General features: G+C 39.8%; 1 protein-coding gene across 2 annotated transcripts in view; it reads left to right on the top strand.

Annotated features, from left to right (window-relative positions):
* Window positions 1-27,814, top strand: part of LOC120532961 (A disintegrin and metalloproteinase with thrombospondin motifs 19-like) — a 245,910-nt gene that overhangs the window by 191,858 nt on the left and 26,238 nt on the right. For both annotated transcript variants that reach the window (XM_039759483.1, XM_039759484.1), the window contains exons 15-19: window positions 6,720-6,840; window positions 9,907-9,987; window positions 13,239-13,396; window positions 16,467-16,620; window positions 19,633-19,756. In XM_039759483.1, coding sequence (XP_039615417.1) covers window positions 6,720-6,840; window positions 9,907-9,987; window positions 13,239-13,396; window positions 16,467-16,620; window positions 19,633-19,756 — 638 coding nt within the window. The remainder of the gene's footprint in view (window positions 1-6,719; window positions 6,841-9,906; window positions 9,988-13,238; window positions 13,397-16,466; window positions 16,621-19,632; window positions 19,757-27,814) is intronic.

The following is a 27,814-nucleotide window of genomic DNA, read 5'->3' as shown; positions in this document are numbered from 1 at the left end:
ATAAGGGGCCGCCTCCCTTCATTCAGTAGCAAGAGTCGGGTGGAAGAGGACGGAGATGGAGAGAGGAGTGGAGGGGGCCAGAATGAAGACATCGGTGACTGTGAGGCCTGGACTTTGGGGGATCGGTGCACTGACAAAACTGTAAATATTACAGTAAATAAAATGAGTGTGTTGGGTGCGAAACCGTTGTCCATCTATCTGTGTCCGGGTCCTGTTCCACAATATAAAATACAGCGTGCCCATAATATGATGATTTGCATAACCACAATATGTGACAGTTTGTTTTTACATGATACTGTGAAACTCAAAAACTAAATAAATGGAAGAAAATCCTAATCCAAATAAAACCTACCTAAAATATGTTTTTTGTATATGTTGTAAAAGGTTTACACAACCCCTTCCTAGATTTATCCCCTCGTAGTTTTGATTCTTGGACCCTGCACTTCCCAGCCCACCCATGTAACCGGATTGTTTTCAGCCTGGTTTATGCTTCAGATGCCTGAGCTTCAGAGCTTTTATATTCAGGGGGCTACCAATTGTGGCAGAACTTCTAAACTAATAACTATCATTACCAAATATCATACCTATTAATAACGCAAAAACATGTGCAATAATCTCCATCATTTTTAATAAGCCAATTTTTTGAACATCTGTGAGGTCCTGGACAGCATGCTGTAATTATTCAGCCTATTTAGTTTATGTCGTACATGACTAGATCCTTTTTTTCCTCTCAAGACTTGACTAAAATATCTTGATTAAAATGCCTGAGGAGGCTTGCTATTCTTAAATTGCTGGCACAGTGTTTTAGAGTGGCGAACCTGTCAACCATCTTCACTTCTGAGAGACTCCGCTTTTCTGGGATGCTCTTTTTATACCCAATCATGTGACAGACCCGTTGCCATTCACCTGATTACTTGTGAGATGTTTCATCAAGTTTTTTTTTTGCATTACACAACCTTTCCAGTCTTTTGTTGCTCCTGTCACATCTTTCTAGAAATGTGTTGCCCAGTCAAATTCGAAATAACCATATATTTTTCATAAAACAATAACATTTTTCAATTTCAACTTCTGATATGTTGCCTTTGTAATGTTTTCAATTGAATCTAGATCTTAAATGATTTGAAGATCATTGCTTACCAATTTTTATTTATATTTTATACAGTGTCTAACATTTTTGCAAACAGGGTTGTACTTTTGGTACTTGTTGTTCTCCTTGATTTTGACCTCATGCTGTTTTTTATGACTATTGTTTGCCTTGCCCCTTTTAGTGCCTTCATTTTTCGGCCTTCAGAATTAGTTCTTTCATCGTTTGCATCAGCACTACTTGTAGAATCTCAGCATGGCACATTCAAAATGTTGTTTGCAGCTCAGTGATTTATGAAGTGTCTCCGTGTTAGCATCTCTATTTTCTTAGTCAATACCTGCAGAATCAGTAGAGGTCCACAACTCCCTTGGTGTTGACTATCTGCATTGTTGTAGGTTTTCTAGCCTGGGTGCCCTCTGTTTAAAAAAAAAAATTAATGATTTCTCTTTTTAAATTGCCTGGAGGGCAGAGGAGCACTTCATCTCCTCATGAAGAAAAGTAATTTGGGAGAAATGAGGGAGTTTCCTGCTTTTACTAAGAATGCTGATGGCAGAATAAAACTATTTACAGTTTGGATGACCTTTAGCCTGTTCATTGAAAGCAGTCATTAGCACTTTGGAAGTGAAGGCATTTTAATATAATTCATACTTTAGAAGACAGCATTTAGTAAACACAGATGTGAAGCAGACATCTCCCCACAGTATCACAGATGAGCAGCATGGGCAATGATGGGCCTGTGTTTGTACGGAAATTCAGGAAATATGAAAGGTGAATGTCTCAGGTCACCAGCTCCTTGATTTGTTATGCTTTGACAGAAATTATAAACTAATACATTTCTGTTTGGCTTATCGTTTTAATCCACTAATGAAATATGAACAATGCAGTCATCCACATTTGTAGAGACTCGTATAATGGAGTTTTGTGAGTTTTTATATAGTTTGGGCGGGCACCATGAGCTCGTATCTAAAAGAATGGACCACTTCTGAGGTCAGACCCCGAGTGAGTCTCTTCATCTGCCAGCACTGCACTCTTACGTTTGTAGTAGACATGTCACTTTCATTATAATAGCTCTGTTCAGCAAGGGTTCATGCGGCTAAAGTGAAGTGCAATACCAACTCCTTCTGCCCTGGGGTGTGTTCAGCGGAGTTTGGATCTTCTCTAAAAGTTAGTAAATAAAGGGTGTAACTAAGGCTTTAATGTAATTACTGCAGCTGTAACCTAAAAATGGGAGGATACGAGTGTTGTTTACTTCTGTTTTGTCTTGTCAGGGTCATGATTTAAAGAGTTTAATGAAAAAATATGTGGTGTGGATGGAGGACAGAATTGTACAGGTCACTTCGAAATGTAGGGGCACCAACCAGGTGTTCCTGCTTAATAAAGCAAAGTAAAACAAAACCTGGGCACGATGGCACCAAAAGAAAAAAAAAAAGACGTTGTTTTAGCTCAATCAAACAAAACGCTCCTTAATTCAGGAAGGCTTGAACAACACTGTGGTCCAATATCAGACACCATCCTCTGGGGACTGTCTGGTTTTATTGAGCTCCGACTGGAAGGGGCAGATGCAGCTGTGGGTGCTGCAGTCAGGTTAGTTGCCCTCACTTGTTGGCTTCTTGGAGCTGTAGGTGTAAAAGTAGAGACAGTTAGTGTGAGCACCCCCTCTCATCCCAGACTGGTATCACTTACCTCGATAGAATCAGGATGGTCTCCAGATCCTTCTATCAGTAGTATGAGTGTGTGCATGAGTGTGCCCTAAAGTTGCATTCAGGATGAACTCTAATCTTATGTCCAAAGATGCTGGGAGAGGTCACCCTGTAACCATAAATTGTAGAAGCGTGTTCATGGCCCATCAATCCTAAGGAACTAGACGTTATGCAGATTGGGGATAAAAGTGGCCCACAATGGACTGACACTCTATCCAAGGTTGTTTCTGCCTAACACCGATGGACTGGTGAACTGTGGATGTGTAATTGCCTGCTTTCTATTGTTGTATGGGGTATTGAATTTTGACATTTAAAGCATGGATTACTGTTTTATTTCTTAATTTACCAATTTAATGGCTGTAGCTAAAATTTCCTCATTTCCTTGGAGTTGCTATAATGAAAATTTCCATGTACGTGGTAGAGGTGTTCTATGGTTAAATACTCAAGCCTTAAATGTTGCATTGGCAACAATCAGGAGATAATCATCAAACACCACTGTAGATAAAAATGATGATAGTGCATTTTAATTCTGCAGGGTGTTTGAGCGGCAAAGTTACTCTAGTGGTCAGTGTCCGGGAACCAGAGGAGGGTAAGACATTTGAGCACAGCTGAATGATGACAAGACGGAGGTTATTGTATTTGGTGGACATTCTATCACAGGTGCTTGGCTCTTTTTTCTTATCCATGAAACCACAGGCTTTGAATATTGTTATTGATTTTGATCCTGAGCTTAATTTTGAACAACTGATCAATTAATTTGTAAAAAGCATTTTTTTTCAACTTAGGATAAAACAAAATCATTTCTCTCTCATACTGATCTAGAAAAACGAATCAAATTTTATTATGTTTCGCTTCGATTACCGTCACTCTCTTTATGTAGGTATGAGGCAGTCTGTTGTGTCACACCTACAGAGTTGGCTCAGAATGCTGGTGCACAATTGCTGGCTGCCATTAGGAAAAAGGAACAAATCACTCCAGTGTGAGGCTCATTGCATTGGCTTCCATTTCATTTTAGGATACAGTTCGAGGTCACTGTTGGCTTTTAAAGAGCTCAGCGGCTTGGGGCCTTCTGATATTATTAATGTGCTTACAACTCTCAAACTACAAATCTTGTTCAATCAGGTCTTCATTATCAGCTTTTGCTCCTTGTGCCTCAAGCCAGGTGGAAGTAAAAAGGGTGACCAAGCTTTTCTGTCATGGCCCCTAGACATTGGAATAGCATGTTCTTCAAATTAAGATCTGTATCATCGGTCACATTTTTAAGTCCAGGGTTAAGATATACACTTTCAATATCTTTTGAATAAGGATAAATCAGCTTAAAGTTATTGAATGTTGTTCAATGGCAAGCATTTTCTGTGTTGAAATGTTTTGTTTTGTTGATGTGCTGAGTTTGCTTTTTATTCTGTGTTATACAGTATTCTTTTAATGCTGTACAGCACTTCGGGTGAGACTCAAGTGTTTTTAAAATGTCCTTTATAAATAAATGTTTATTATTATGGATGCTGTCTTTATGGCCTTTGCATGTTCTCCAGGTGTTTGCGTAAATTTTCCTCCAGGCACTCAGGTTTCCTTTTTTCTTCCCAAAGTTGTGGGTTAGTTTGATTGGCTGCTCTAAATTGGCCCCTTATGAGGTAAGCAGAGTTTATGTTGTTAGGGTTGGTTACTGCTAGGATGTTAAGTTATTAGCCCTTCTACCCTTAAGGAGATTAAGTAATGGTTGGCTAACTAAATAAAACTAGCATATTAAGTTTACTTTTATCGCACCTTATCCAAAGACTACTATGTACTTTATAACAGCTGTACATTAGAAAAAGTTTGACAATAACAGGCCATTCAGCCCAACAAAGCTCACCAATCCTATCTACTTAATTTCTCCAAAATAACATCACGTCTAACCTTCTACAGCAGTTGGTAATTTATTCCATGTATCTATCTGTTGCTCTCTGTTTGAAGAAAAACTTTCAAAAATTTGTGTGAAATTTTCCCTTAACAAGTTTTCAACTGTGCCCCTGGTTCTTGTTGATTTCATTTTAAATTAACAATCTGTCTGAACTGTACTAATTCCTTTGATAATTTTTAAACACTTCGATCATGTCATCTACTAATCTCTGTTTGATTAACCTTAACGGTTCAACTCTTTCCACCTTTCCTTATAACTCATTCCCTGCAGTCCTAGAATCAGCTTAGTCACTCTTAACTAGGCTTTTTCTAATGCTGCTATGTCTTTTTTGTAGCCCGGAGAGCAATACTACATATAGTACTCCAGGTGAGGCCTCACTAGTGAGTTATAAAGCTTAAGCATATCTTCCTTTGACATTTACTGTACACATCAGGGCGCCATACAACCTAACATTCTGTTTGCCTTCTTGATGGCTTCTCTACCCTGTCTGGATATAGTGATGAGTCCACTATGACTCCCAGTTCCTTCTCATAAGAGATACTTTCATGTTTTAGACCCTTTACTTTGTATTCAAACCTTTTTACTTCCTAAATGCAATACCTTACTTGCACTTACATTAAACTTCATCTGCAACAAATCTACTCAGGCCTCTATAGAATCCAAGTCTCTCTGCAATGAGTCAACTGATTCTTGATCCTAGATTATCTATCCTTCCACCTATCTCCATACTTACAGTAAATAGCTTGTTATTTAGTGTATTTTACTGTCCGGATCATAGAAATTTGCTAGATTTTTAGCCTATTTAATCTAAGCAGCACATCTCCCTCTACAATTTCCAGACCACTCAGTAGTAGTCCCTGTTACTGACATAGACCATCCACTTCTTCACAAGTGTAAGTGTCATTAAAACTACAGGTTTAGCATTTTCTGTTTACTTGTTGGTATATTTTAATTCCCTTTCATATTCCTGATATGCTTCACCTCCCCCTTGACAGTTCCTAAACTACTAAAATGAAAGAATTTCTTTGGATGTCTTTCAACTCTTCTACTACACCATACTGTTGAAATTGTTTTGATAGTGCGTGGCTTAGCAAGTTAATGATTTGCTGATAACCACAGAGTGAAGCAGTCATGGACTGCTGTTATCATGTCTGGTGCACATGTCATTTTAAGTTTGTAGAATGAGTAGAAAAATGGCAAAATCTCCTCTGGATTTGATATAAGGCTGCTTACAGCCAAAAGTTGTTATGTAAAGCAGTCACAATTATTGTGTGAATAAGAGCACAATTAAAGGATGATGTTTGGCTTAAGACCAATGGTTTAACTCGAAAATTGCAATCACTTTGGCCTTCAGAGACCCTTAATTTACTGCTTGTTGCCTGATCGAAATGTTGATATTACTAATAATTGAAAAGATTTGCATTATTACTTTAAATGTCAGCTCCAGGAGTTGTGTTACTGCAGATGTGTAATGCAAGTCCTGGGGAATATGCCAGTGTAACACACCCATTCACAGTAATCCATAGGTTTAATTTAAGTGGGTAGTTGTGCAGGAAATGGTTGTGTTCAGAGAGGTAAATACAAGTGATATTGTCATCAGTGAAGCTCAAGAAATAATCACAGTCACAGTAGATTTCAACATCACGTATAACATCAGCGTCTGCAGGTTTAAACAATGTCTACTATTTATTAAAACTAAGAGTTGTCATAAATTAAAAGATTACTGTTGAGTGATAAACAGGTAGAAGAACAGAGATGGAGGAGGTTCAGCATCCAAGTTTTCTGAACTTTGTAAAGGCTGCAACAAAGTCCTACTGTTTGAAGACAAATTTACTTGGGTAGGTGCTACATACAGTACACCTTATCTGACCAGAGAATCACACAGATGTCCCTACTGCTGTCACCAGGATTGACTCCTGCTTCCTTCTGAAGGTGACAGACATTTATGTGACATCCAATGGTAAGCAGGGTAACATTTTAACTTCATCTCCTGTCCAGAAGTAATGGTTCATTGTTTTATTTTTTTTTTGCACAGAAAGCAGGTTGTGATGGAATGTTTGGGTCACTAGCAATAGAAGACCACTGTGGTGTGTGCAATGGAAATGGGAAGTCCTGCAAAGTCATCAAAGGGGAGTTCAACCAGACCAGAGGAGCAGGTAAATATCACCATCCAGGGTGGTATGTGAAGCTCATGACCCTGAGTTGAGGCAGAGCCATAACTGGATAATGAAAATTGATTCAGCCATCATTAACAAACTTACCTAACCCAGTTCAGTGTTACAGATGCCAATGTTCAAGGCTAGAACCAACCCTAGACAGGGCACCATTCAATATCAAGGTATATTCTAAGGCACACATCCACACTCACTCATTTGGTGCCAGTTACACTGGTCTGCAAAATAAATATATATATTGTGACACTTAGTTCGCTCACTTGCTGTCCTTGAACCCCTCCCACGACTCCAGATACCAGATAAAAGTCCACAAGTTGACTTTATTTATCTTCCACAGTGCACAAAGCATCCTCTCCTCCACAATACTCATTAACCAAACAATAATCACTACAATAAACTCTCCATCACTCACAGACGCATCGCCACCCTTCCACCCAGCTGAGCTCCATACTGCAGGAGGGCTCCATCTCCTTTTATATTCCCTGACCCAGAAGTGTTCCCAATCCCCAGTCCACTATATATATATCATATAGGTAGTAATCCTTTTCGAAGTTCGGTTGAGTTCCAGAACCCCTCCTAGGACGAAAATCGGGTTATAGGGCACATATGACTCTTCGTAGAAACCATGTGTATAAAACTAGGTTGTCCATGACTCCCTACTGGTTATTTTTGTATATTTTAAGCCCTTAGAAAGAAACCATGTTTGTATGGTTATTTTTGTATATTTTAAGCCCTTAGAAACTCTGCCACACTGTTTATAAATGTTCTCCGCACAGTTATACAGTAGACCCTTGTTTATGTTGGTTAATCCACTCCAGACAGATAAATGAATTTCCACGAAGTAGGATTCTTTATTTATAAATATAATATTTTTGCAGTTAGAGCATAGAAAACCTGTTTACGACCTTCTAAATACGTTTTTTTAACATTATTAGAGCCCTCTAGACATGAAATAACACCCTTTAATCAAAAGTTTAAACCGTGTTCCATGACAAGACAGAGATGACAGTTCTTTCTCACAATTAAAAGAATGCAAACATATCTTCCTCTTCAAAGGAGTGCGCGTCAGGAGCAGAGAATGTCAGAGAGAGAGAGAGAGAAGTAAACAAGCAAAAATCAATAGGGCTGTACGATAAAGCATCCGCAATGAAGGGATCAATGTGAAGGTAGTATTTCAGCATTCAGCAAACAGCCCCTCTACTCACACCCCCTCCGTCAGGTGCAGAGAATGTCAGAGAGAGTGAGAGAGACAGAGAAAAGCAAACAATCAAAAATCAATATGGGCTGTTAGAGCTTTCAAGTGTGAGAAGCACCGCGCGGGAAGCATATCGTATATCATTGAGGAGTTTTATTTAATACGTAATACGTGCTCTGATTGGGTAGCTTTTCAGCCATCCGCCAATAGCGTCCCTTGTATGAAATCAACTGGGCAAACTGAGGAAGCATGTACCATAAATTAAAAGACCCATTGTCCGCAGAAATCTGCGAACCAGCGAAAAATCCATGATATATATTTAGATGTGCTTACATTTTAAATCCGCGATGGAGTGAAGCTGTGAAAGTCGAAGCGCGATGTAGCGAGGGATCATTGTATGTATATATATATACAGATGTCTGCTAACTCAGACTCACCTTTGCACTGTAACATCTCCCCATTTGAGCAGAGTCTTGGTGGAACCTCTCATTATGTTCATCAGAGACTGCTTCATTGCTCTCAGAGATAAAATCTAAATGAAAGTGCAGGTAATGGGGTTTTAATGACATGTTGCCCCCCAATTGCTAGGTAGGAAGAGAGTCCCTCAGCTATCTCCTTGTAGTTTTCTGCTTTTGTATTCCCATACGACTGTGACACACACACTTTTAAATGCCTCCTAAACTCTTTTTAAAACTTGCATACATGTTACCTGGTCAAGCCAATGGATGAATCAATCTGGCCTTGCATATTTCTTTAAAAATATTTAAATAACCATTTTATTTCTCTACTGGACAATTAAAAAACATCTTTCTAACCGTCTAAATACAAATTGTTGGCTATTTTGAAGTAATAAGGATTAGGAATAAAAACACTGACTGAAACGTGTAGCAAATACTTGATTTTGGGTTGTTTCCACTTCAACTAACATTATCAATGATGAAAACTGTCAATTTCTTCACCTCGATATAATCAAATAATATTCTGAGCATGAAAAAATACTTATGCCATAAAACAAATGTAAATTATTTAAAAAAATCTATTTTTGTCAAAAACGCATTTTTCACTTAATCTGATATCTCAATGAAATGGTTTATGGTAGAGATATTTGAATTCCAGAAATGGATTCTACAAATCTAAATCTGTAGAGTACACAGATTTTCTTTTAGCGCCGACCAGTGTTGCCTGTTAAAATAATACACATGTCTTTGGAGAATGGGAAAATAAACTTCAGTACTTGAAGAAAAACCTGTAAGACATTAATCATTATGCTACCACACTGAAGAGTAATTTTATAAAATTATTTAAAACTAGCTAATCAAAAATTACCTTGTGTTTCACCTAAAAAGTCTACCTAAAAATCAAGCAATAAAGTGGGAGCTTTGACAGCTCCTGTAGCACATGAATGCAGTATGTGACTTCACCAATTTCCACTTCTATCCTTGGAAAAACTACAAGGAGCAGTTGCAGAAGGCTAAAGAATAGCAGGGGTGAAGTCAAAACCAGACTAAGAAGTCCAAAAATTACAAAAAGCACAGCAAAACACAATTAAACTCACCAATCCCAGGCACGTTCAACATGGACCGCCAGGTACTGTGGGAGACCCTCTGGATTTATAGGATGGAGGGCAGTTCCTGGCGGTGACTGGCAGGTGGCCCTACATGTTGGGGGACTACCCACAAAACATATCAAAAGGTAACACAGGCCGTGACAAACCCAAACAAAACCAAAACAAAGAATAATGCAAATAATCAGCAACAGTAACATTGACATAATGAAGAATCAAAATTGAACAACAGAGGCATAAAACTGAGACATGACATGTAGCCTCTGACATTGTATCATTTCTTCGGCAGGTTATGTTGAAGCAGTGGTTATTCCTGCAGGTGCTAGAAGAATCCGGGTTGTGGAAGAAAAGCCAGCACACAGCTACTTGGGTAATGGACGCCCTTCCTATTCATTTTTGTCAGCGTGTGTTTCTTTGCCAGATGGCTAAGATGTGGGCAGCAGACTTCATTTTCCCATGTAGGATCTTTTCCACACAAGGTCAGGAATGCTGAATATTAACTATTGAATACTAAATATAAAGGAGCCAGGTCAAGCTAAATGATTCTCAATGAGAGTGTCATATATACAACTAAACTATCGCATGTGTGAGGTTTCTCCTGTTCCTCAACAATATAAAGCATAAATATCAGCATTAATTCTCAAACATTTATCATCTTCAAAGCAGTTAAGCATACTTTAACCAGATACATCTTCTTTGAATGCAGCATAGTGTTTAAAGACTGGGGCATTTTGACACATGCAAGAAGGGCTGGCGCGTGGGTGAGGCCTCAGACAGCATTTTAATATGAGCGGCAGTTTCATGCAACAGTATTCTTTTACAGTACAAAATCTTAATGCAAAAAGTGAACTTTAAATATGAAACTTAAGAAATACTCCAGCATATAGTTTCCTATTTATATACTATCTTTAAAAATTGAGATAAATATTTTCATTTTAAAATTTTCTTATTATGCAGTTTGCAATTCTTATGCATTTCAAAGCTACAAGTGCATGCTAATGGCGTTCATGATCTTCAGTTATTCTACTCTGTATGCAATGATTTGTCATTTTTTAAATTTTATTTATTTCTGGAATGTTATTAATGTTTCATTCATGTGTAGCATTTCTGTTAAATGTCTACATTTGTATCCTCGTGTGTTTAGTTAAAAAAGTGCAGGTCTGAGTTTGAAACTGCCTAGGTATTTAGAAAAGCAGCTGAGTTTGGTTTCACATTCAGTTTGGCAATCACAAAAATCCATACAAATATTTTGTAAGTGAGGCATATTTTGTGTATTTGTTTTAAAGCATGTTTTTCATTTTCCCAAAATAATATTTATTTTCATTTATTCCATTGTTCCCAAGAATACAGTGAAAGTAGAAGTATTGTGTCGTAATATCTGTTGTATGTGGATTAAGCATATTGTCTCATGCCTACTGAGGATATGGGCAGTGAGGGCAGAAAAGTGCTCCTTGCCTCAAGTGGCGTTGTTTAACATGTAGACTCTGTAGGCAGGCACAATCTCCATGCATGAAGCAAAAGTGGGGCACAGAAGTCTTTTAATTATCACTTTCAATTCACTTTCCTGACAGGAACTTTAAGTTCTTTAGTGTTTCTTTTTATATGCCAGAAGACAATAAGTATGACATCATTTAACCAGGTAATTATGCCATTTTCACCTGTTTTTATGTGTTCTTCATTAAGTAGCCACTTTAAATAAAATATTTTAGTGGTACAATATAAAGAAACTACAACATGACATATTTAGATGACCCAGTCCTTCTGTGTACACTTTATTGATTTTCATGAAGAGTGAAACATAGGCTGGAATGAACCACTGACAAAGCATAATGTATACAGTATACTGTATATGCTAAGGTCTATGCTATGAACCACTGGGTCTTGAACCTTGGTCTTGGAGTTAATTGAGAGCTTTCATGTGACATGCATAATGCAACCCAAGAATTAGAGGTGTGGGCTACCTTGCCCACATAATTGGGCTTTAGATCCGTCTCGTGAACTGTGCCATGGCTGACATTTAAAAAACAGCAGTATATGAATACAATATGGCTGAGCAGAAAAGAACCACAGCAACTTCTGCAGATGTTGGAGCACATTGCACAGACCAACTGACTGTTTCATCTCAAAACCAAGTTGCACACTCCAAGTACAAAAGACAGTCATACACACCAGTTAAACCACAGAAAAGGTGGTAGCACCCTTGGCAATGTGACCTGAGATGCCATGTTTAATAAGAAGTGCATGAACCACCTTTTTTCAAGGGTGGTAGGTCTGAGTGTTTCCTGTTAATAGGAATCTAAAGCAAAACATCTAATCACACAGCACATTTCATAAACCAAAGTACTGAGAACAGAATCTTGTAGTCACAGTGATCTGGACCGTTCACCCCTGCATTAAGTAAAGCATATGATTCATCCATCTATTGTGGACGCTAGAGGCGCTGTTGCCCACCAGACAGACGTCCAAGACACACTTGTAAAAAGCACCAAGAAGACTTTTAATTTTCTCCAAATATAGTACACAAAGCACCGCACACTCCACAATTCTCAAATCAATAATAATAATAATAAACAATAATCAATAATCACAATCCTCCTCTCCACCCTGCAGCTCCATCACTCTACCACCCAACTCCAGCTTCCTTTTGCTGGGTTTCCCAAAGTCCTTTAATAGTCCTTGACCAGGAAGTGTTCCTTCTCCGGGTCAAACGCCACATCATCCTTCCTCAAGTAGCCCGGAAGTACTGCGGTCTTCCATCCTCGTGACTCTGAAGTACTTCCGGGTTGTCGTAACAGTAGTAGTCCCCAAGTTCTTGGTGAACTCCCCCTGGCGGCACCCAACAGGTCTGAGGAAATGAACTCCACGTCCCAGGATGCTTTGAGGGAATCTGGGGATGCTGTGCCCTGAAAAGGCTGCCTTCCTCTACTCTTTTCTTTCAGGGACGTCCCACACTATCTATCTATCTATCTATCTATCTATCTATCTATCTATCTATCTATCTATCTATCTATCTATCTATAATTTCTCACAAAAATTGAGAAACAATTTGATCTATTTTATAAAATAGAATAGTGCCAACCTTGTGTCCAGATAACATTTTATGAGTTGCTGAAAGCTTTTACAGCTATGCTGTGGAGAGAACAATTACATGTCACTGTTATTATTTGACTATCAGGGAGAGCATTGAATAAACTTCCATTGTGTTTCTTAGATGGGCTGTGATGCCTGAAGTTGTTTTTCACATTTCTCCTCAGGACGGCCTATTTAGCATTTCTTCAAGTGGACTTATTTTACCCAGCATATATGAAGTTCAGTGCTTCTCTTGGAATCCCAGCAGGAATAGTTTTTCGCTTAAGGAATAACTCTGTGAGGACCATTAAGCAACCAGCTGTGCCAAGCAGACTGGTTAAATGAGGCTGTTACTAAAGATCAGTTACTACACCATTAGCCTTTTGAGGTTCTTAGATAGCAAAAGCATAGTTTAGGCTTCAAGAATTTGCCTTTACTTCTGCACCCTGATTCTACCCTAAATTAATCTGAAAGTATATTTTCTTATTCTAGTTTAGAATAATTAAATTACTTAAAAGCAAATTCCTTTCCTTTGTTTGGTTTATTTTGCAGCGCTGCGTGACACCAGTAAACAGTCCATCAACAGCGATTGGAAAATTGAGCATCCAGGGTCATTTAACATAGCAGGGACAACAGTGCACTACGTCAGAAGAGGATTGTGGGAGAAAATTTCAGCTAAAGGCCCCACCACATCCCCACTGCACCTTATGGTACAGCGCCTGCTGCCGCTTTGTGCGCCTGCTTAGTTGTGAATGAATGACCGGGGAGGAGGGAGTGTAATTGTAGCTCTCCATTACAGTTTCTGCTTTCTTACTGTCGGCATGATGCTTACCATCTGCTCTCAATTTGACCAACTGCTGCCATATTGTCCTCACCTGACCCAACTGCAGACAAATACTGCAGGAGCACTTTAATCGACATCATATGTGCTGCTACTTGTACGCGCTGGAATTTTCATTTCATGCATTGTTTTGACTTTTTCTGCCTTTATGTGAGAAAATGAAGACTTTCTGTGACATGCCCTTAATTTAGTTAATAAAAAAGAGAGTGTTAAGGGAGACACGATGAAAGAATGAGTCCACTGCATACTGAATGCTGCGAGTGTGCATATTATGTGTAGCACTGGGAATTCCACGTGCAGAAGAACAAGCAGCTAACAGCTCGTTTTTCAAATTGAGACTGCAGAGGCTGGTGCCTCATTGCCTGTGCTACCAGCAGGGTCTAAGGGGGTCTGCCTGTCAACCTTGGTGGATTAGGGCTTCATGAGAATGGGATACAAATGTTGTCATTTGCACACAAACATTCAAAAATGTGAAGCAGCATTGGGCACATATATCATTGTCAAGGAGACATGGATGTGAAAGATGGTCTCTGGTTCTGTTATCCCAGTGAGTTAGTATGCAAGTATTTGTAATATAATTTATTTGATCTAATGGTTTAACCCTAACAAAGTCATCAGTCAGCAGTCGTAGGAGGGATGAGAACGAATGTCCATAAATGTTTTCTTGAGTCAAAACTGGGTAGAAACTGACCATACTTTTTTATAGTGCTGACCCTATCTGTCCTCTTTTTTATTTAGCCATGTGTGCCCACCATTGCTGGTTTTATTCTCATTGCTTAAATAATGTTTCAAATAAATATTTTTGTTAAAGAAATACTCCACCCAAAAATTAAATCTTATTTATATATTACTTACTCATTGTAGTTTGTAATTCAGAATTTGTAATCTATTTTTTTCATCCAGAATGGAGATAACAAAGTTTCCTATGAGTACATGTCTGTTTTGGCCAATGCTGGACAACAGCAAACATCATCAAATAATAATAAAATAAATAATAAAATCTCATGTTACTCATTTCCTGTCATGCACATGTCAAGCCATTCATTCGTATGCACACAATATCCCAAACACATGGATTTTTAATAAAATAGGGTCAAATAAACCACTTCCAGAAAAATGTCAAATAAAAATTGAACACACTCAGATGTGAATGAAGTTTAAATGTTAGAGCCATCTTTGGTCGTTATATTAACATTCATAGCAGAGAGGCACAACTGGAGTGCCTCGCGATTATTTAATCTGTGAAACTGCAAGGGACAATTGACCTTCATCTTTTTGAAGCATCTTAAATGCTCTAGTCCCAGGCAGATTTTCTTTCTGATAATGTTTCCTCTCACTTTTCTTAGCCATTATAATCTTTAGTTCTACACTTTTCTTAGTTAACTTCACAGAGTTGATATCACGTGAACCGCAGTATTAGCTGTAACTGCATTTGTTGAGGGTTTCCAATTAGTTCAAAATAGCATTCCAGTAATAGTATGACTCGTTGTACAAAAGAGAAAGCTCCACAGTCCAAATGTCTTCTTTTAAAAGATTTTAGTGAAACTGTCCACACAGTCTCCTTAAGGTGATCGAACTCCAGGTCGCTTCCTGTCGACCCTGGTAGGGGCTCGCTGTGATCTCTCTGTTTCAGTAGATGGACTATCTGGTTTCATCACTTTAAACAGTGCACATTAAAAACTTCTACACTACTTGGGCAACAGCTTCTTTACCTATACAAGGCTATTTACTGTATACGGACTAAGGCATTAGCCATACTTATTCCTTCCAGTGCCATCACAGCTTCTTAGCACCTTTCTATGTTCGGTCACAGTTGGCCAATTCAGTATGCCCAGGGAAACAAGCGGATAAAGGAATAGGAAAGGCACCTATTAAGTATGTGGCCGTTCTTTTAGCTCAGATTCTTTGGTTCTTTCAGCTTTATTTCTGTTACATTAGCCAACTTTATCTGGCAGTTCTTCTGTCTTAAAGTCCTCCGATGGCAGTTTTCTGACTTAAAATGTAAATGCGTTTGATGAGGGTTTCCAAATAGTTGAAAATTGTTCAAATACCAGAAAAGCATTCCAGCAATAGTGTGACTCGTTGTACAAAAAACTCCACCGTCTGTCTTCGTTCTAAAGGTTTTAGTAAAATTCAAAGCACACAGTTCACACTAAATAAGGGAAAAATGTAATAATACATGCAAGAAAAAGAACTTCTTGCCTATTATATTCTGCTTAAGGCTTAAGCATCTAGGTTACATTTCATAAGCTTTCTATATGTTATCCTATTCACTGCCTGTATATGCCACTAATTCCTATCTGACTAACAGTTCATGTTTCTTTCTGGCTGTCTAAATTCAATCTGAAGATTATTCTTTTGTTATTCTGAGACAAACATTAAGAACATTCCATTACTTCTTAGTTTATATGGGTTGGACTGAATATTTCATTATCTATGTTAAAGGTACATTATATTCAAGATCACACTAAGCAAAAAGTAACGTCAATTTTCCATTAACATTAAGGATTTGGCTTTTACATTAGCCAACGTATAAGCTGTTGGTGTGCTAGATTCACGACCAGTTGTTGGGGGCAAGGATTACGGACTTCGGTTTAAATGCTCGGGGGTATCTCGCTGTGTTCCATTGTAATTCATGAAAGTATTTTCTGGAAGTGGTTAATTTAACAGTATTTTAGTGAAAATACTATTGTTTGGTTTACTGTGATCATACAACTGGATGACCTGACATATGTAACCTGAGATTTTATGATGGCTGCTTTTCATATTGCTTGCTGTTGTCCAGTATTGATCGGCATAATCAGCCAATCTATCAGAAGTATTGTTATCTCTTTTCTGCATGAAAACACTTGGAGTAAATTAGATATAAAATATAATTTTTGGGGGCTAATATCCTTTTATTTTATTGTCTCGTCTCCTTTCTTACACAAATACTCTAGGTTCTCCTATTCAACGACCAAAACTATGGCATCCATTATGAATACACCATTCCCTTGGAGCCTGTGCCAGAAGATGAGAGCAGTAAGGCGAGTGAGCCGTTGTTCATGTGGACCCACTCAGGGTGGGAAGACTGCAGTGCAGCATGTGGTGGAGGTACTGTAATCACACTGGCTTTCACATTGACACATTGGTCAGTTCGAGTTTACTTTGTCCGCACATTTAAGAAACTTGGGTCAGTATATTAAATCATATTCTAAATAGCTTAGTCAGATTCTTTGGTCCTTTCACATTTTATTCATCTTCTTCTGCTCAGACACACTGTGTGTGCGGGCCACTATTATAACTTAAGAAAAGTTCTGGGTTGTGAAACAGTAGTTATAATAGGTTGTGAGAAATATATCTGCTCATATTATAGGCTTATATATGCTACAGTTTTATCTTTGTCACATGTATGGATTACAGTGAAATTTTTACTTGCATGTGCTAATTGACACACAATATGTCACCACTCTTCTGCACCAAAATTATTGAGTATAACTACCTTACCTCAAATCTTCTGTGTGCTGTTCTCCATATTTACTCACCTCACCATCAATGTGGCGTATTTAAACATCATTGAAGGCCCAGGTAAGCCAGTGCATCATCCATCCATCTATCCATCCATTTTCCAACCCGCTGAATCCGAACACATGGTCACGGGGGTCTGCTGGAGGCAATCTCAGCCAACACAGGGCACAAGGCAGGAACCAGTCCCGGGCAGGGTGCCAACTCAACGCAGGACACACATAAACACACCCACACACCAAGCACACACTAGGGCCAACTTAGAATTGCCTATCCACCTAACCTGCATGTCTTTGGACTGTGGGAGGAAACCAGAGCGCCCGGAGGAAACCCAAGCAGACACGGAGAGAACATGCAAACTCCACGCAGGTAGGACCTGGGAAGCGAACCTAACTGCGAGGCAGCAGTGCTACCACTGCGCCACCGGCCAGTGCATCAAGTTGCTTTGATTCGTTTCAGGCCTTTTAACAATGAACTCATGTCACATGGATGACAAAGTTTTATTACACACACAAACAGGTGTAGCCAGGACATGGTGCAAGTAAAATTCCTGGCTAATACTAAAAGTGCCAGAGAGCTGGCTGAATCATGGCATTCAAATAAAAACTCTATTAACAGATATTTGGACATGAACCCTGCATTGGCAGGCTTAAAAGGAAGAACGCCTAAATAACAAAAGAGACTTTATGGCAAACACCCTCCAAACGACCCACTTGCACCCCCAGTCCCTCATTTGCTATACATTGCATTTGATTCCTGTATGTCTAATCATTTTCCTCTGATGATTACACCTTGTATGTTGTTGAAAGCTTAGGAATAAAAAACTATTTTAAGATACGTGATTCATGTCCTCCCTTTGTGGATTACTAGGTACAGATATGCAAACTGTGTCACAGACCTTCGCTTCCACATTTATATATTTATATTTTCATAAGTCTCCTCACCAGATCAACAACTTTCTGCTGTGTTGGTGGGATCCAACTTAAGAGTTGTTGAAGAACATTAGCTTGGTTATGGAATTTAGCACCTATTTGGCTTTGGAATTTCTACTTATTTCAAGAATGGGTTAGAAAATTTGTATTGTATAAAATAAATTACCAGTACAGTGGTCATTCTGCAGTGTAAGTCATGGACTATGTCCTCACAAAGTGTCCTAGTGTGCTGGTAATTGCAGACAAGAGAAAAGAAATCAGGAAATTGCAATGATAGATAGATAGATAGATTGATTCACATACTCTAGCAGCAGCATACTGATAAAAACAATATTAATTAAAGATAAAAATAAAAAAAAAAGCAGTGCAAATTTAAAAATGCAAAGCGGAGAGTGTGAGGCAGGTGTAACAGTCTATAATCTGGTATAATGTTAACATTTACCCCCCGGGTAGAATTGAAGAGTCACATAGTGTGGGGGGGGAAATGATCTCCGCAGTCTGTCACTGAAGCTACTCCTCTGTCTGGAGATGATCCTGCTCAGTGGATGCAGTGGATTCTCCATTATTGACAGCAGCCTGGTCAGCGCCCGTCACTTTGCCACGGATGTCAAACTGTCCAGCTCCGTCCCTACAATAGAGCCTGCCTTCCTCACCAGTTTGTCCAGGCGTGAGGCGTCTCTCTTCTTTATGCTGCCTCCCCAGCACACCACCACGTAGAACAGGGTGCTTGCCACAACCGTCTGGTAGAACATCTGCAGCATCTTATTGCAGATGTTGAAGGACGCCAGCCTTCTAAGGAAGTATAGTCGGCTCTGTCCTCTCTTTCACAGAGCATCAGTGTTGGCAGTACAGTCCAATTTATCATCCAGATGCACTCCCAGGTATTTATAGGTCTGCACCCTCTGCACGCAGTCACCTCTGATGATCACGGGGTCCATGAGGGGTCTGAGCCTCCTAAAATCCACCACCAGCTCCTTGGTTTTGCTGGTGATTAGGTGTAAGTGGTTTGAGTCAAACCATTTAACAAAGTCCTTGATTAGGTTCCTGTACTCCTCCTCCTGCCCACTCCTGATGCAGCCCACGATAGCAGTGTCGTCAGCAAACTTTTGCATGTGGCAGGACTCCGAGTTGTATTGGAAGTCCAATGTATATAGGCAGAACAGGACCAGAGAAAGGACAGTCCCCTGCGGCGTTCCTGTGTTGCTGACCACAATGTCAGACCTGCAGTTCCCGAGATGCACATACTGAGGTCTGTCTGTAAGACAGTCCACGATCCATACCACCAGGTATGAATTTACTCTCATCTCTGTCAGCTTGTCCCTAAGGAGCAGAGGTTGGATGGTGTTGGAGGCGCTAGAGAAGTCCAGAAACATAATTCTTACTGCACTTGAGACAAACAATACATGAGGAAAAACTATTGAAAAGATGATCAGCAAGGAGCACTGGAAACAACAGATGTCCAAATTTGTCTGACATTACTGAGTATGGTTGTGACTGTACCCCATGAATGACATCCCATCCAGTTCTGGTTTCTTCCTTATGAGTAATGTTGCATTATAGGCTTCATTATAATTTTATGGGTGAACACATCAGTTTCCCATCTTATTAGCTGTACTTTTGGAAAATGGCAGCCTATGTTCTAATAAAAGTTTCACTTTCTCCTTTTCAGGGGAGCGTAAAACCATTGTGTCGTGCACCAAAGCAACCAGTTTGGTGGATGAAAAGAAGTGCCAGCATCTGACCAAGCCGAAGCCACAAGTGCGAAAATGCAATGAGCAACCATGCCAAACCAGGTATGATGTGAGTACTGCAATGCACACAAATGTAACACACAGGTGGCTAGTCCCAGCTTGTGATCGTCATTTCTCATGCATAAGTATCAGTTGCCTCCCATCAGTGCACATAAAACAAAAGCCAGCTCTCTCCATGGAATGGAAATTTCTCATTTGAACTCATTCGTTTTCTGTATCTACCGTATGCACAAGTTCTCCCGCGGATAAGTCGGGCCTTGATTTTACCGTATAATTTCTGGTATTTTATAATATCAGTCGTATAAGTCGAATGCAGAAAACTCATGCTGTTGGTCCAAGAGATTATGATATGCTAAGCACCCCTGAGAGAGTAACCACGGAGCACACTACCTTTGTTTTCTATGTATTTTGCCTACATGACCACACGGTAATACCCAATTTATTCTGAAGCAACGTTTGCACTGTTTTGTGTTTTTTGTATCTCATTCCTTCATCCACCTTTATTGTAAGAGCATCCCTTATGATGATGGAGCATTCGATCAGAAGAAAATATGAAGCAGGTTTTAAATTAAACATCGTTGAAGTGGCAAAAGAAATTGGCAACTGCGCTGCTGCAACAAAATTTGATGTGTCTAAAAAACTGGTGCGAGATTGGAGAAGGCAAGAAGATGTAAAAAAAAAAAAAAATTAAGTGTAGCATTTTTTGAACAGGCGTATAAGTTGGAGTCTGATTTTATGATCAATTTTTTGGATTTCAGGACCTGACTTATATGCGAGTATATACATTACTCATTTCTATTGAAGACCTAGTAATACTGGACTATGTGTTGGTTGGGTTTGCTGGTCCTAGGACATGGGGGTTGTATTTTGAGGAGGACACGTTCAAGTCAAGTTGGGGAGCATGCACTGGTACAGTGTGTTGCTGCACCCACTACACAACGAAACAGCTCAGGATCCCTGTTGGCAACCCCCTAGGCAGACACGTGGTCCAGCCCCACCTTCCGGAAATGACCCTCTATCTGCCGCAGCCAGGTGTTACGTGGGTGACCCCTTGGCATGGTCCAGCCACTTAGGTCCCCAACAATGAGGATCTTACAAGCTGGATCACCCTTTGGGAAATGCGCCACATGGCCGTAGTGCCATAACTGATGCTCCCTCACAATGCAGGTAATGTGTCTCATTTGGGACTCCATGAGCAACCGCTCATTCGACACAAAGTCAAACCCACGGTACCCAAGGATTTTCCGGAGAGACACAATACCAACGGAGTCCAGCCTTCATCTCAGGTCACTGGATAGTGTCCATGTCTCTCAACCAACAACAACATTTATTTATATAGCACATTTTCATACAAAAAGTAGCTCAAAGTGCTTTACATAATGAAGAAAAGAAAAATTAAAGACAAAATAAGAAATTAAAATAAGACAACATTAGTTAACATAGAAAAGGTCCGATGGCCAGGGTGGACAGAAAAAACAGAAAAAAAACTCCAGATGGCTGGAGAAAAAAAATGAAATCTGCAGTGGTTCCAGGCAACGGGACTGCCCAGTCCCCTCTGGGCATTCTACCTAACCATATAGCAAGACAGGAAGCACCAGGACTCTAAAGACTTGGACCGTCATCCTTTTGCATAGAGTGCCACACATCTCTTTCTAGCTACCTCATGACCCCCCCATGTTCTCCCAATCTGTTTAGTGACTTCATTGGAAGAGTCAACAGTGACATGACACGTTCCCTAAAAGTATTTTTTTTACGCTAGTAAAAATTTCTTCACACACACTTGTGGAAGACAAAACACATGTAGAGGGAGAAAAAAGCATTTAGCTTGTAATGCTGATTTAACATTTTAAAAGAAGTGGCTATGAAAACATCACATCATCTCATCAAACAAGACTCTCTGGTACAGCAAGAACAAGGCCAGTTCTGTTGTATGTGGCTGAGGTGTTGACTCCTCAGCTATATCTAGGTGGGTTTCTTTGGAGAAGAGGTCCAAAAGCTACATGGCTCAATGATTTGCAACAAGTACTCAGACGTTCATCCATAAAGGCTCAATAGATAGCAGCAGTAGTATTTAGTGCCTTTCCTCTCTGTTATGTTATTCAAATATTATTCATAACATTTCCCTTTAAGTGACATAACTCCATATGCTAGTTGCAGCTTTTTCTCACTCTTACCAGAAATTCTGCAAATTTTAAAGGCTGTAGCTGTGATTTTGTTTCCTAGTGTATCGGTGGGTGATTATATTGCAAAAAGTCCTTGTTCAGTAGTTTATATAGTACCCCATACAAATATGCAAGACAAAATACTTAAATATGCATGTTTAAATGCATGCTACCTCTTTATGTAATATACAGAAATTTTAACAAAATATGCATATATTTACATATCCAATTAAATCATACATCAAAGTGATGCACTAATTAATAGTAGCAGTAATAATTATTGATTATATGTTGTGAACTTGAACCCGGACACACACAGACAGACATCGTTGGCTCCACCACACACTCGTTTATTTTACAATATTTACAATATAAAGTCAGTGCACTTCCCAGTGCCTCCAGCACCGTTCCCCCAAATGTCCATGCCACACAGTCAAAATGCCTCTCTCCTGGCCGCCTCCTGTCCTCTCTTTAGCTCCATCCTCTTCCACCCGACTTCCACCATCGACTGAAGGGAGGCAGCCCCTTAAATAGGAACCCGGATGGGCTCCAGCTGCTTCCTGGCACTCCTCCGTAGCCACCCCAGTGTGGCGGAAGTGCCGGCTGCACACCCGGAAGCCGTCCGGGTGTCCCCTGTCGTCTTCCCCCCCAGCACTTCCTGGTGTGGTGGAAGTGCTGGGCTCCAGGGATATTCAGGCACTGGGGCGCCGCCTGGCGGTGGCCACGGGTCTCTACAGGGCTGGGCTTCTAAAGGCGCTTTTCCACTGCATTATACGGCATGACACTGTTCAGTTCAGCTCACTTTTGGGGGGTTTTCCACTGGGAACAGTACCTGCTACCTGATCCTTTTTTTAGTACCACCTCAGCCGAGGTTCCAAGCGCGCCGAACCGTTACCAAAACGTGACGTGTAAGCTCTGCTGGTCACTGATTGGCCGGAGAAAATCGTCATTACTGTGTCACTGAACTTGCGACACGAGACACAACAGACCCGCTAGATTTTTAGCACAGCCAGCGAAGGTTCGGACGCACCATTTTGTTTTAACCAAAAAGGCTGTTTCGTGGTCTATTGAGGAAGTACAGACGTTCCTCTTGTTGGTAGCCGAGGAGCGGATCCAGCGAGAGCTGGATGGGGCGACGCGGAATGAAAAAGTTTTTCAGGAGGTCGCTAAGCTCTTGGGTGCACATGGCTACCATCGGACTTACAAACAGTGTAGGGACAAGTTAAAAAAATGGAAAGCGAGCAGTAGAGGCGGCGCAACTATACGACACGTGAATAATCCCGCCCACTCTAAAGCGGTACTAAACTGCAGTCGAAACGCAAAATGAGCCGAACCAAGGTGAGCTGTACTGAACCGTGCTGTGTCGTACTATGCAGTGGAAAAGCGCCATAAGCCCTTTACCCGTGGCCCCCAACATAACCAGGGCGGACGCCCCCTCGTGGTCTGGAGGAGGCCCAAGCCCTCCTCCGGTGGTCCAGCAGGACTCTTCCTAGAGCTGGCCGGCCATCTAAACTGAGCGATCGGGGGACAAGGACCTTAGTTAGGGAGGTGACCAAGAACCCGATGGTCACTCTGTCAGAGCTCCAGAGGTCCTCTGTGGAGAGAGGAGAACCTTCCAGAAGGACAACCATCTCTGCAGCAATCCACCAATCAGGCCTATATGGTAAAGTGGCCAGACGGAAGCCACGCCTTAGTAAAAGGCATATGGCAGCCCACCTGGAGTTTGCCAAAAGGCACCTGAAGGACTCTCAGACCATGAGAAACAAAATTCTCTGGTCTGATGAGACAAAGGTTGAACTCTTTGGTGTGAATGCCAGGAGTCACATTTGGAGGAAACCAGGCACCGCTCATCACCAAGCCAATACCATCCCTACAGTGAAGCATGGTGGTGGCAGCATCATGCTGTGGGGATGTTTTTCAGCGGCAGGAACTGGGAGACTAGTCAGGATAAATGGAAAGATGACTGCAGCAATGTACAGAGACATCCTGGATGAAAACCTGCTCCAGAGCGCTCTTGACCTCAGACTGGGGCGGCGGTTCATCTTTCAGCAGGACAACAACCCTAAGCACACAGCCAAGATATCAAAGGAGTGGCTTCAGGACAACTCTGTGAATGTCCTTGAGTGGCCCAGCCAGAGACCAGACTTGAATCTGATTGAACATCTCTGGAGAGATCTTAAAATGGCTGTGCAGCGACGCTTCCCATCCAACCTGATGGAGCTTGAGAGGTGCTGCAAAGAGGAATGGGCGAAACTGGCCAAGGATAGGTGTGCCAAGCTTGTGGCATCATATTCAAAAAGACTTGAGGCTGTAACTGCTGCCAAAGATGCATCGACAAAGTATTGAGCAAAGGCTGTGAATACTTATGTACATGTGATTTTTCAATATTTTTATTTTTAATAAATTTGCAAAAACCTCAAGTAAACTTTTTTCACGTTGTCATTATGGGGTGTTGTGTGTAGAATTCTGAGGAAAAAAAATTAATTTAATCCATTTTGGAGTAAGGCTGTAACATAACAAAATGTGGAAAAAGTGATGCGCTATGAATACTTTCCGGATGCACTGTACATCATAGATAATTATACAGTGTGAGTTTTGCCTACATAAATTGTTCCTGGGACTAACAATGAGGCAAATTTTTACAGAGAATTCATACACTCATTCAGTTAGTTACAATCATTCTTGAAGTCCACGGTTTTCCTGTTAACATGTTGTATTCCATGTTTTTCTACGTTTCCTTATTGTCTTCACAGTCTGATAAAATGCTGGTTGCACAGCCTACTCAAAGAATGCACGAAGTGTTCACTCAGTAATGAAGTTTATCTTTGTTTTAACAGTCAGTTTTCAAGTTAAAAAAAGCAGAAGTTTCTCTTTCAAATAGTAATACATTTGTTTGTACTGTATGTGCTGGAGCGATTGCTTGACCAAGCATTAACACTGTTACGATTTACAGGTAAGCCCTCGTTCTGTTCAGCCTTCAGTTTGCTTATCAAAGGAACACACAGGTCATCATTCAGTCTGACTTTTGAAATCACAGTTTGCCAGCTTTAGAACAACCAGAGATTTTCATGTAGACGTGCCTCCTTAAGCTGCAATGATTGTTTAATAGGACAATTCATTTGTCAATAAACAATTTTGTCATCAGCATCATGTTAAACTGGCAGCTTTTTCTCCAATAAGGTAACTGAAATCCTCTTGTTTCAAATGAGCCCTTGCATATTATTCTAGGAACAAATCCAGCCGTTTTTATGCAAATAAGAAGTTTTCCTAAGCTGCCTTGCTGCCCATGACTTGTCATCCTGTGCATCAAAAAATCATCATGTAAACGTCTTTACAAAGCAAAGATGCTTTACATTCACAATGAGTCGAAATAGTTAAAGTCCTTTTGTTTTAGGTAGTTTGTATTTTTTGCGTGTTTCATGTTCCTTACTGGACGTATATAAGCTGCAAGAAAAGCTATCAAACCAGTTTCATGTGACTCCTCCACTGGAATATGAATAGTCAGACAACTACAAAGAAAGCTTAGGCAATCAGTAAATCCTGCGACATATTTCAGTGAATCGAGTCTATCTGGCTGAGCTCATGAGCAAAAGCCGGACCTGTTAGCTCCCAAACAGCTACCTTTTAAAGGCAAATACCATTTTTAAATTTCATTCCATTTTTCCAATATTAAATGGCATATGATTTGTGCCTTTATTGTTGTTTTATGCAATTAAGATGCACTCATACACTACTTCTTTTGCGACAGTCACTTGTCTCGTTTTCTTGCCTTCTGTCTTAACTTCTCCTCCCTGCTCTTTTGCATTTGTCTTCTGCTAAGGCCAGAGGTTAGTGGGAGTCTCTTGACTAGTGGGAGTCTGGGAGATATGCAAATTTAAACATAACATTAGGTGCTCAAGTATAATATACAGGTACTCTTTGTTACAGCAATCATTATATGTGAAAATCAATCTAGTAAAGCTTTTAAAAACTAATAATATTAAAATAAATTGATTAAAAAATAAATCTGGGTAAGCCAGATTTATAACAATACATAACAATATTATAACAATAATAATGTTTGTTAAATAATACAAATTATAGACATACAGTATATATGTAGATAAATATATTTCCATATTTAATTTAATTAAGGGCTATATCTCTCTGGATATATACATACATACTGATTCATTTATTTTTTTTTTTTTAACTTCATGTAATTGTCCAATGAAAGAGCATAAAACAACAAATTTTGCTTTTAGAGAAGTTTTTATTCTTTATATTTAACTCAACATGGGCTATATTTTTATTTTAACAAGCATTAATTTAACAATTAGACGCTTGTGCTTTCACCACCTGCAGAGTACACTTAAGAGAACATGATAAGCGTCAGACATCTCTGCTTTGGGTTCATTAATTTAAAAGAAAAACAAGAAACTAAACTGTTGTTGCTCAATCAGTTTAACTGTCAAATTGGATCATTTTCATCGTACACTTAATCGTTTTATTTTCATGAACTTTTTTTCTTGGAAAACATACGTAATACTTAAACGCATCCACAGTATTGAAAATCAGCCCTCTTTGTACCCTTGTATCAATATTGTTATCGTTCTGAAAATCTGTATTGAAGGATAATATCTGAATGGTTTCTTGTTGCAAGTCAGAATGTCACCAAGTCTTTGAACCTTCTCTCCAAAGCAAGCCACCTGGACATGGCTGCAGAGACAATCTGTGATGCCAGACAATAAACCTGTCCTTTTCACTGTTGTAACACAGACTCTTGTTGGATGATGTCGATGTGTTGTGTTCCCAACTATTTGTTTCCAAAGCTTACATCAACACTAAAAGTAAAGCTATGTGGTATTTTTCTCCAAGTTTCCAGTTTTCTTTCCTTAGCCGCCTGTTATGAGATGTATAGGGCTGTTATTGGTGTAGCATTAGGCTGTGAGATAAAAGAACCGATTGTTTCAAAGAGCATGTGTCCCCTGCAAAACATGCCCATCCATCTACTGCGCAATTCCCAACCTATTTCAGCAAAAATATTTATTAGGAGAGCTCCTCCAAAGCGAAATCACAGGTTACTGAGTTAGAAAATGATGGCCCACTCAATCCACCCAACCACTAGAAGGCATATCACATATATCAATCAAGCCAACCTTGACAGAAAAATATTGAAAGAGACCCTCTAAATGATTCCCTGCACTGTTACTCACTTTCTGCATTTGTTTAGACTTCAGTCACGATGGAATAGTCTAAATCAGGGGTCTCCAACTCCAGTCCTGGAGAGCTGCTGTGGCTACAAGTTTTCATTCTAACTCTTTTCTTAATTAGTGACCAGTTTTTGCGGCTAATTAACTATTTCCCTTTATTTTAATTGACTTTTCTTCAGACTGACTGCTGAATTGATTCTTTTTTCCTTAAATGGCACCTAAACATAAATTTGATGTGAAGTTAGCCAACAGATGACCAACTAAGTTGGGGCCTCAAACTCCAACCTTCATTCAGTTTCTTAATTTGAAGCCAATTCTCGTTACTATTTAAACCCGTTATTTAATTCCATGGCGCTCATTCTGCCATGGCGCTCATTTCCAAATTAGTTGATTTTCTTTTTTTTTCCCGTTTTGTGGACCTGAGCAGATCACCATTACTGAGGCTTTCACCTTTCTTTATTTTCAGTTATTGTGTGATGGACGCAGGTTGTTGTTTATGTGTTGGTACATTTTGTGTCTGAATATTGTTTGGTTGCTAATTAAGGAAAAAATAAATAATTAAGGGGCCTGAGTCTTAAGTTGTGCATCAATTAAGGCAAAGAGTTAATTCACAGCAAAAGCTGGTCACTAATTAAGAAAAGGGTTAGAATGAAAACCTGCAGCCACAGTAGCTCTTCAGGACTGGAGTTAGAGACCCCTGGTCTAAAGTACAGTAGAAAGCATAACACAAACCACAGTATATTACC

This window comes from Polypterus senegalus, chromosome 7 (genome assembly GCF_016835505.1).
Source record: "Polypterus senegalus isolate Bchr_013 chromosome 7, ASM1683550v1, whole genome shotgun sequence".
NCBI classification, from domain to species: domain Eukaryota; kingdom Metazoa; phylum Chordata; class Cladistia; order Polypteriformes; family Polypteridae; genus Polypterus; species Polypterus senegalus.
The sequence above is the reverse complement of the archived record's forward strand: the minus strand, read 5'-3'. Positions and strand labels throughout refer to the sequence as shown.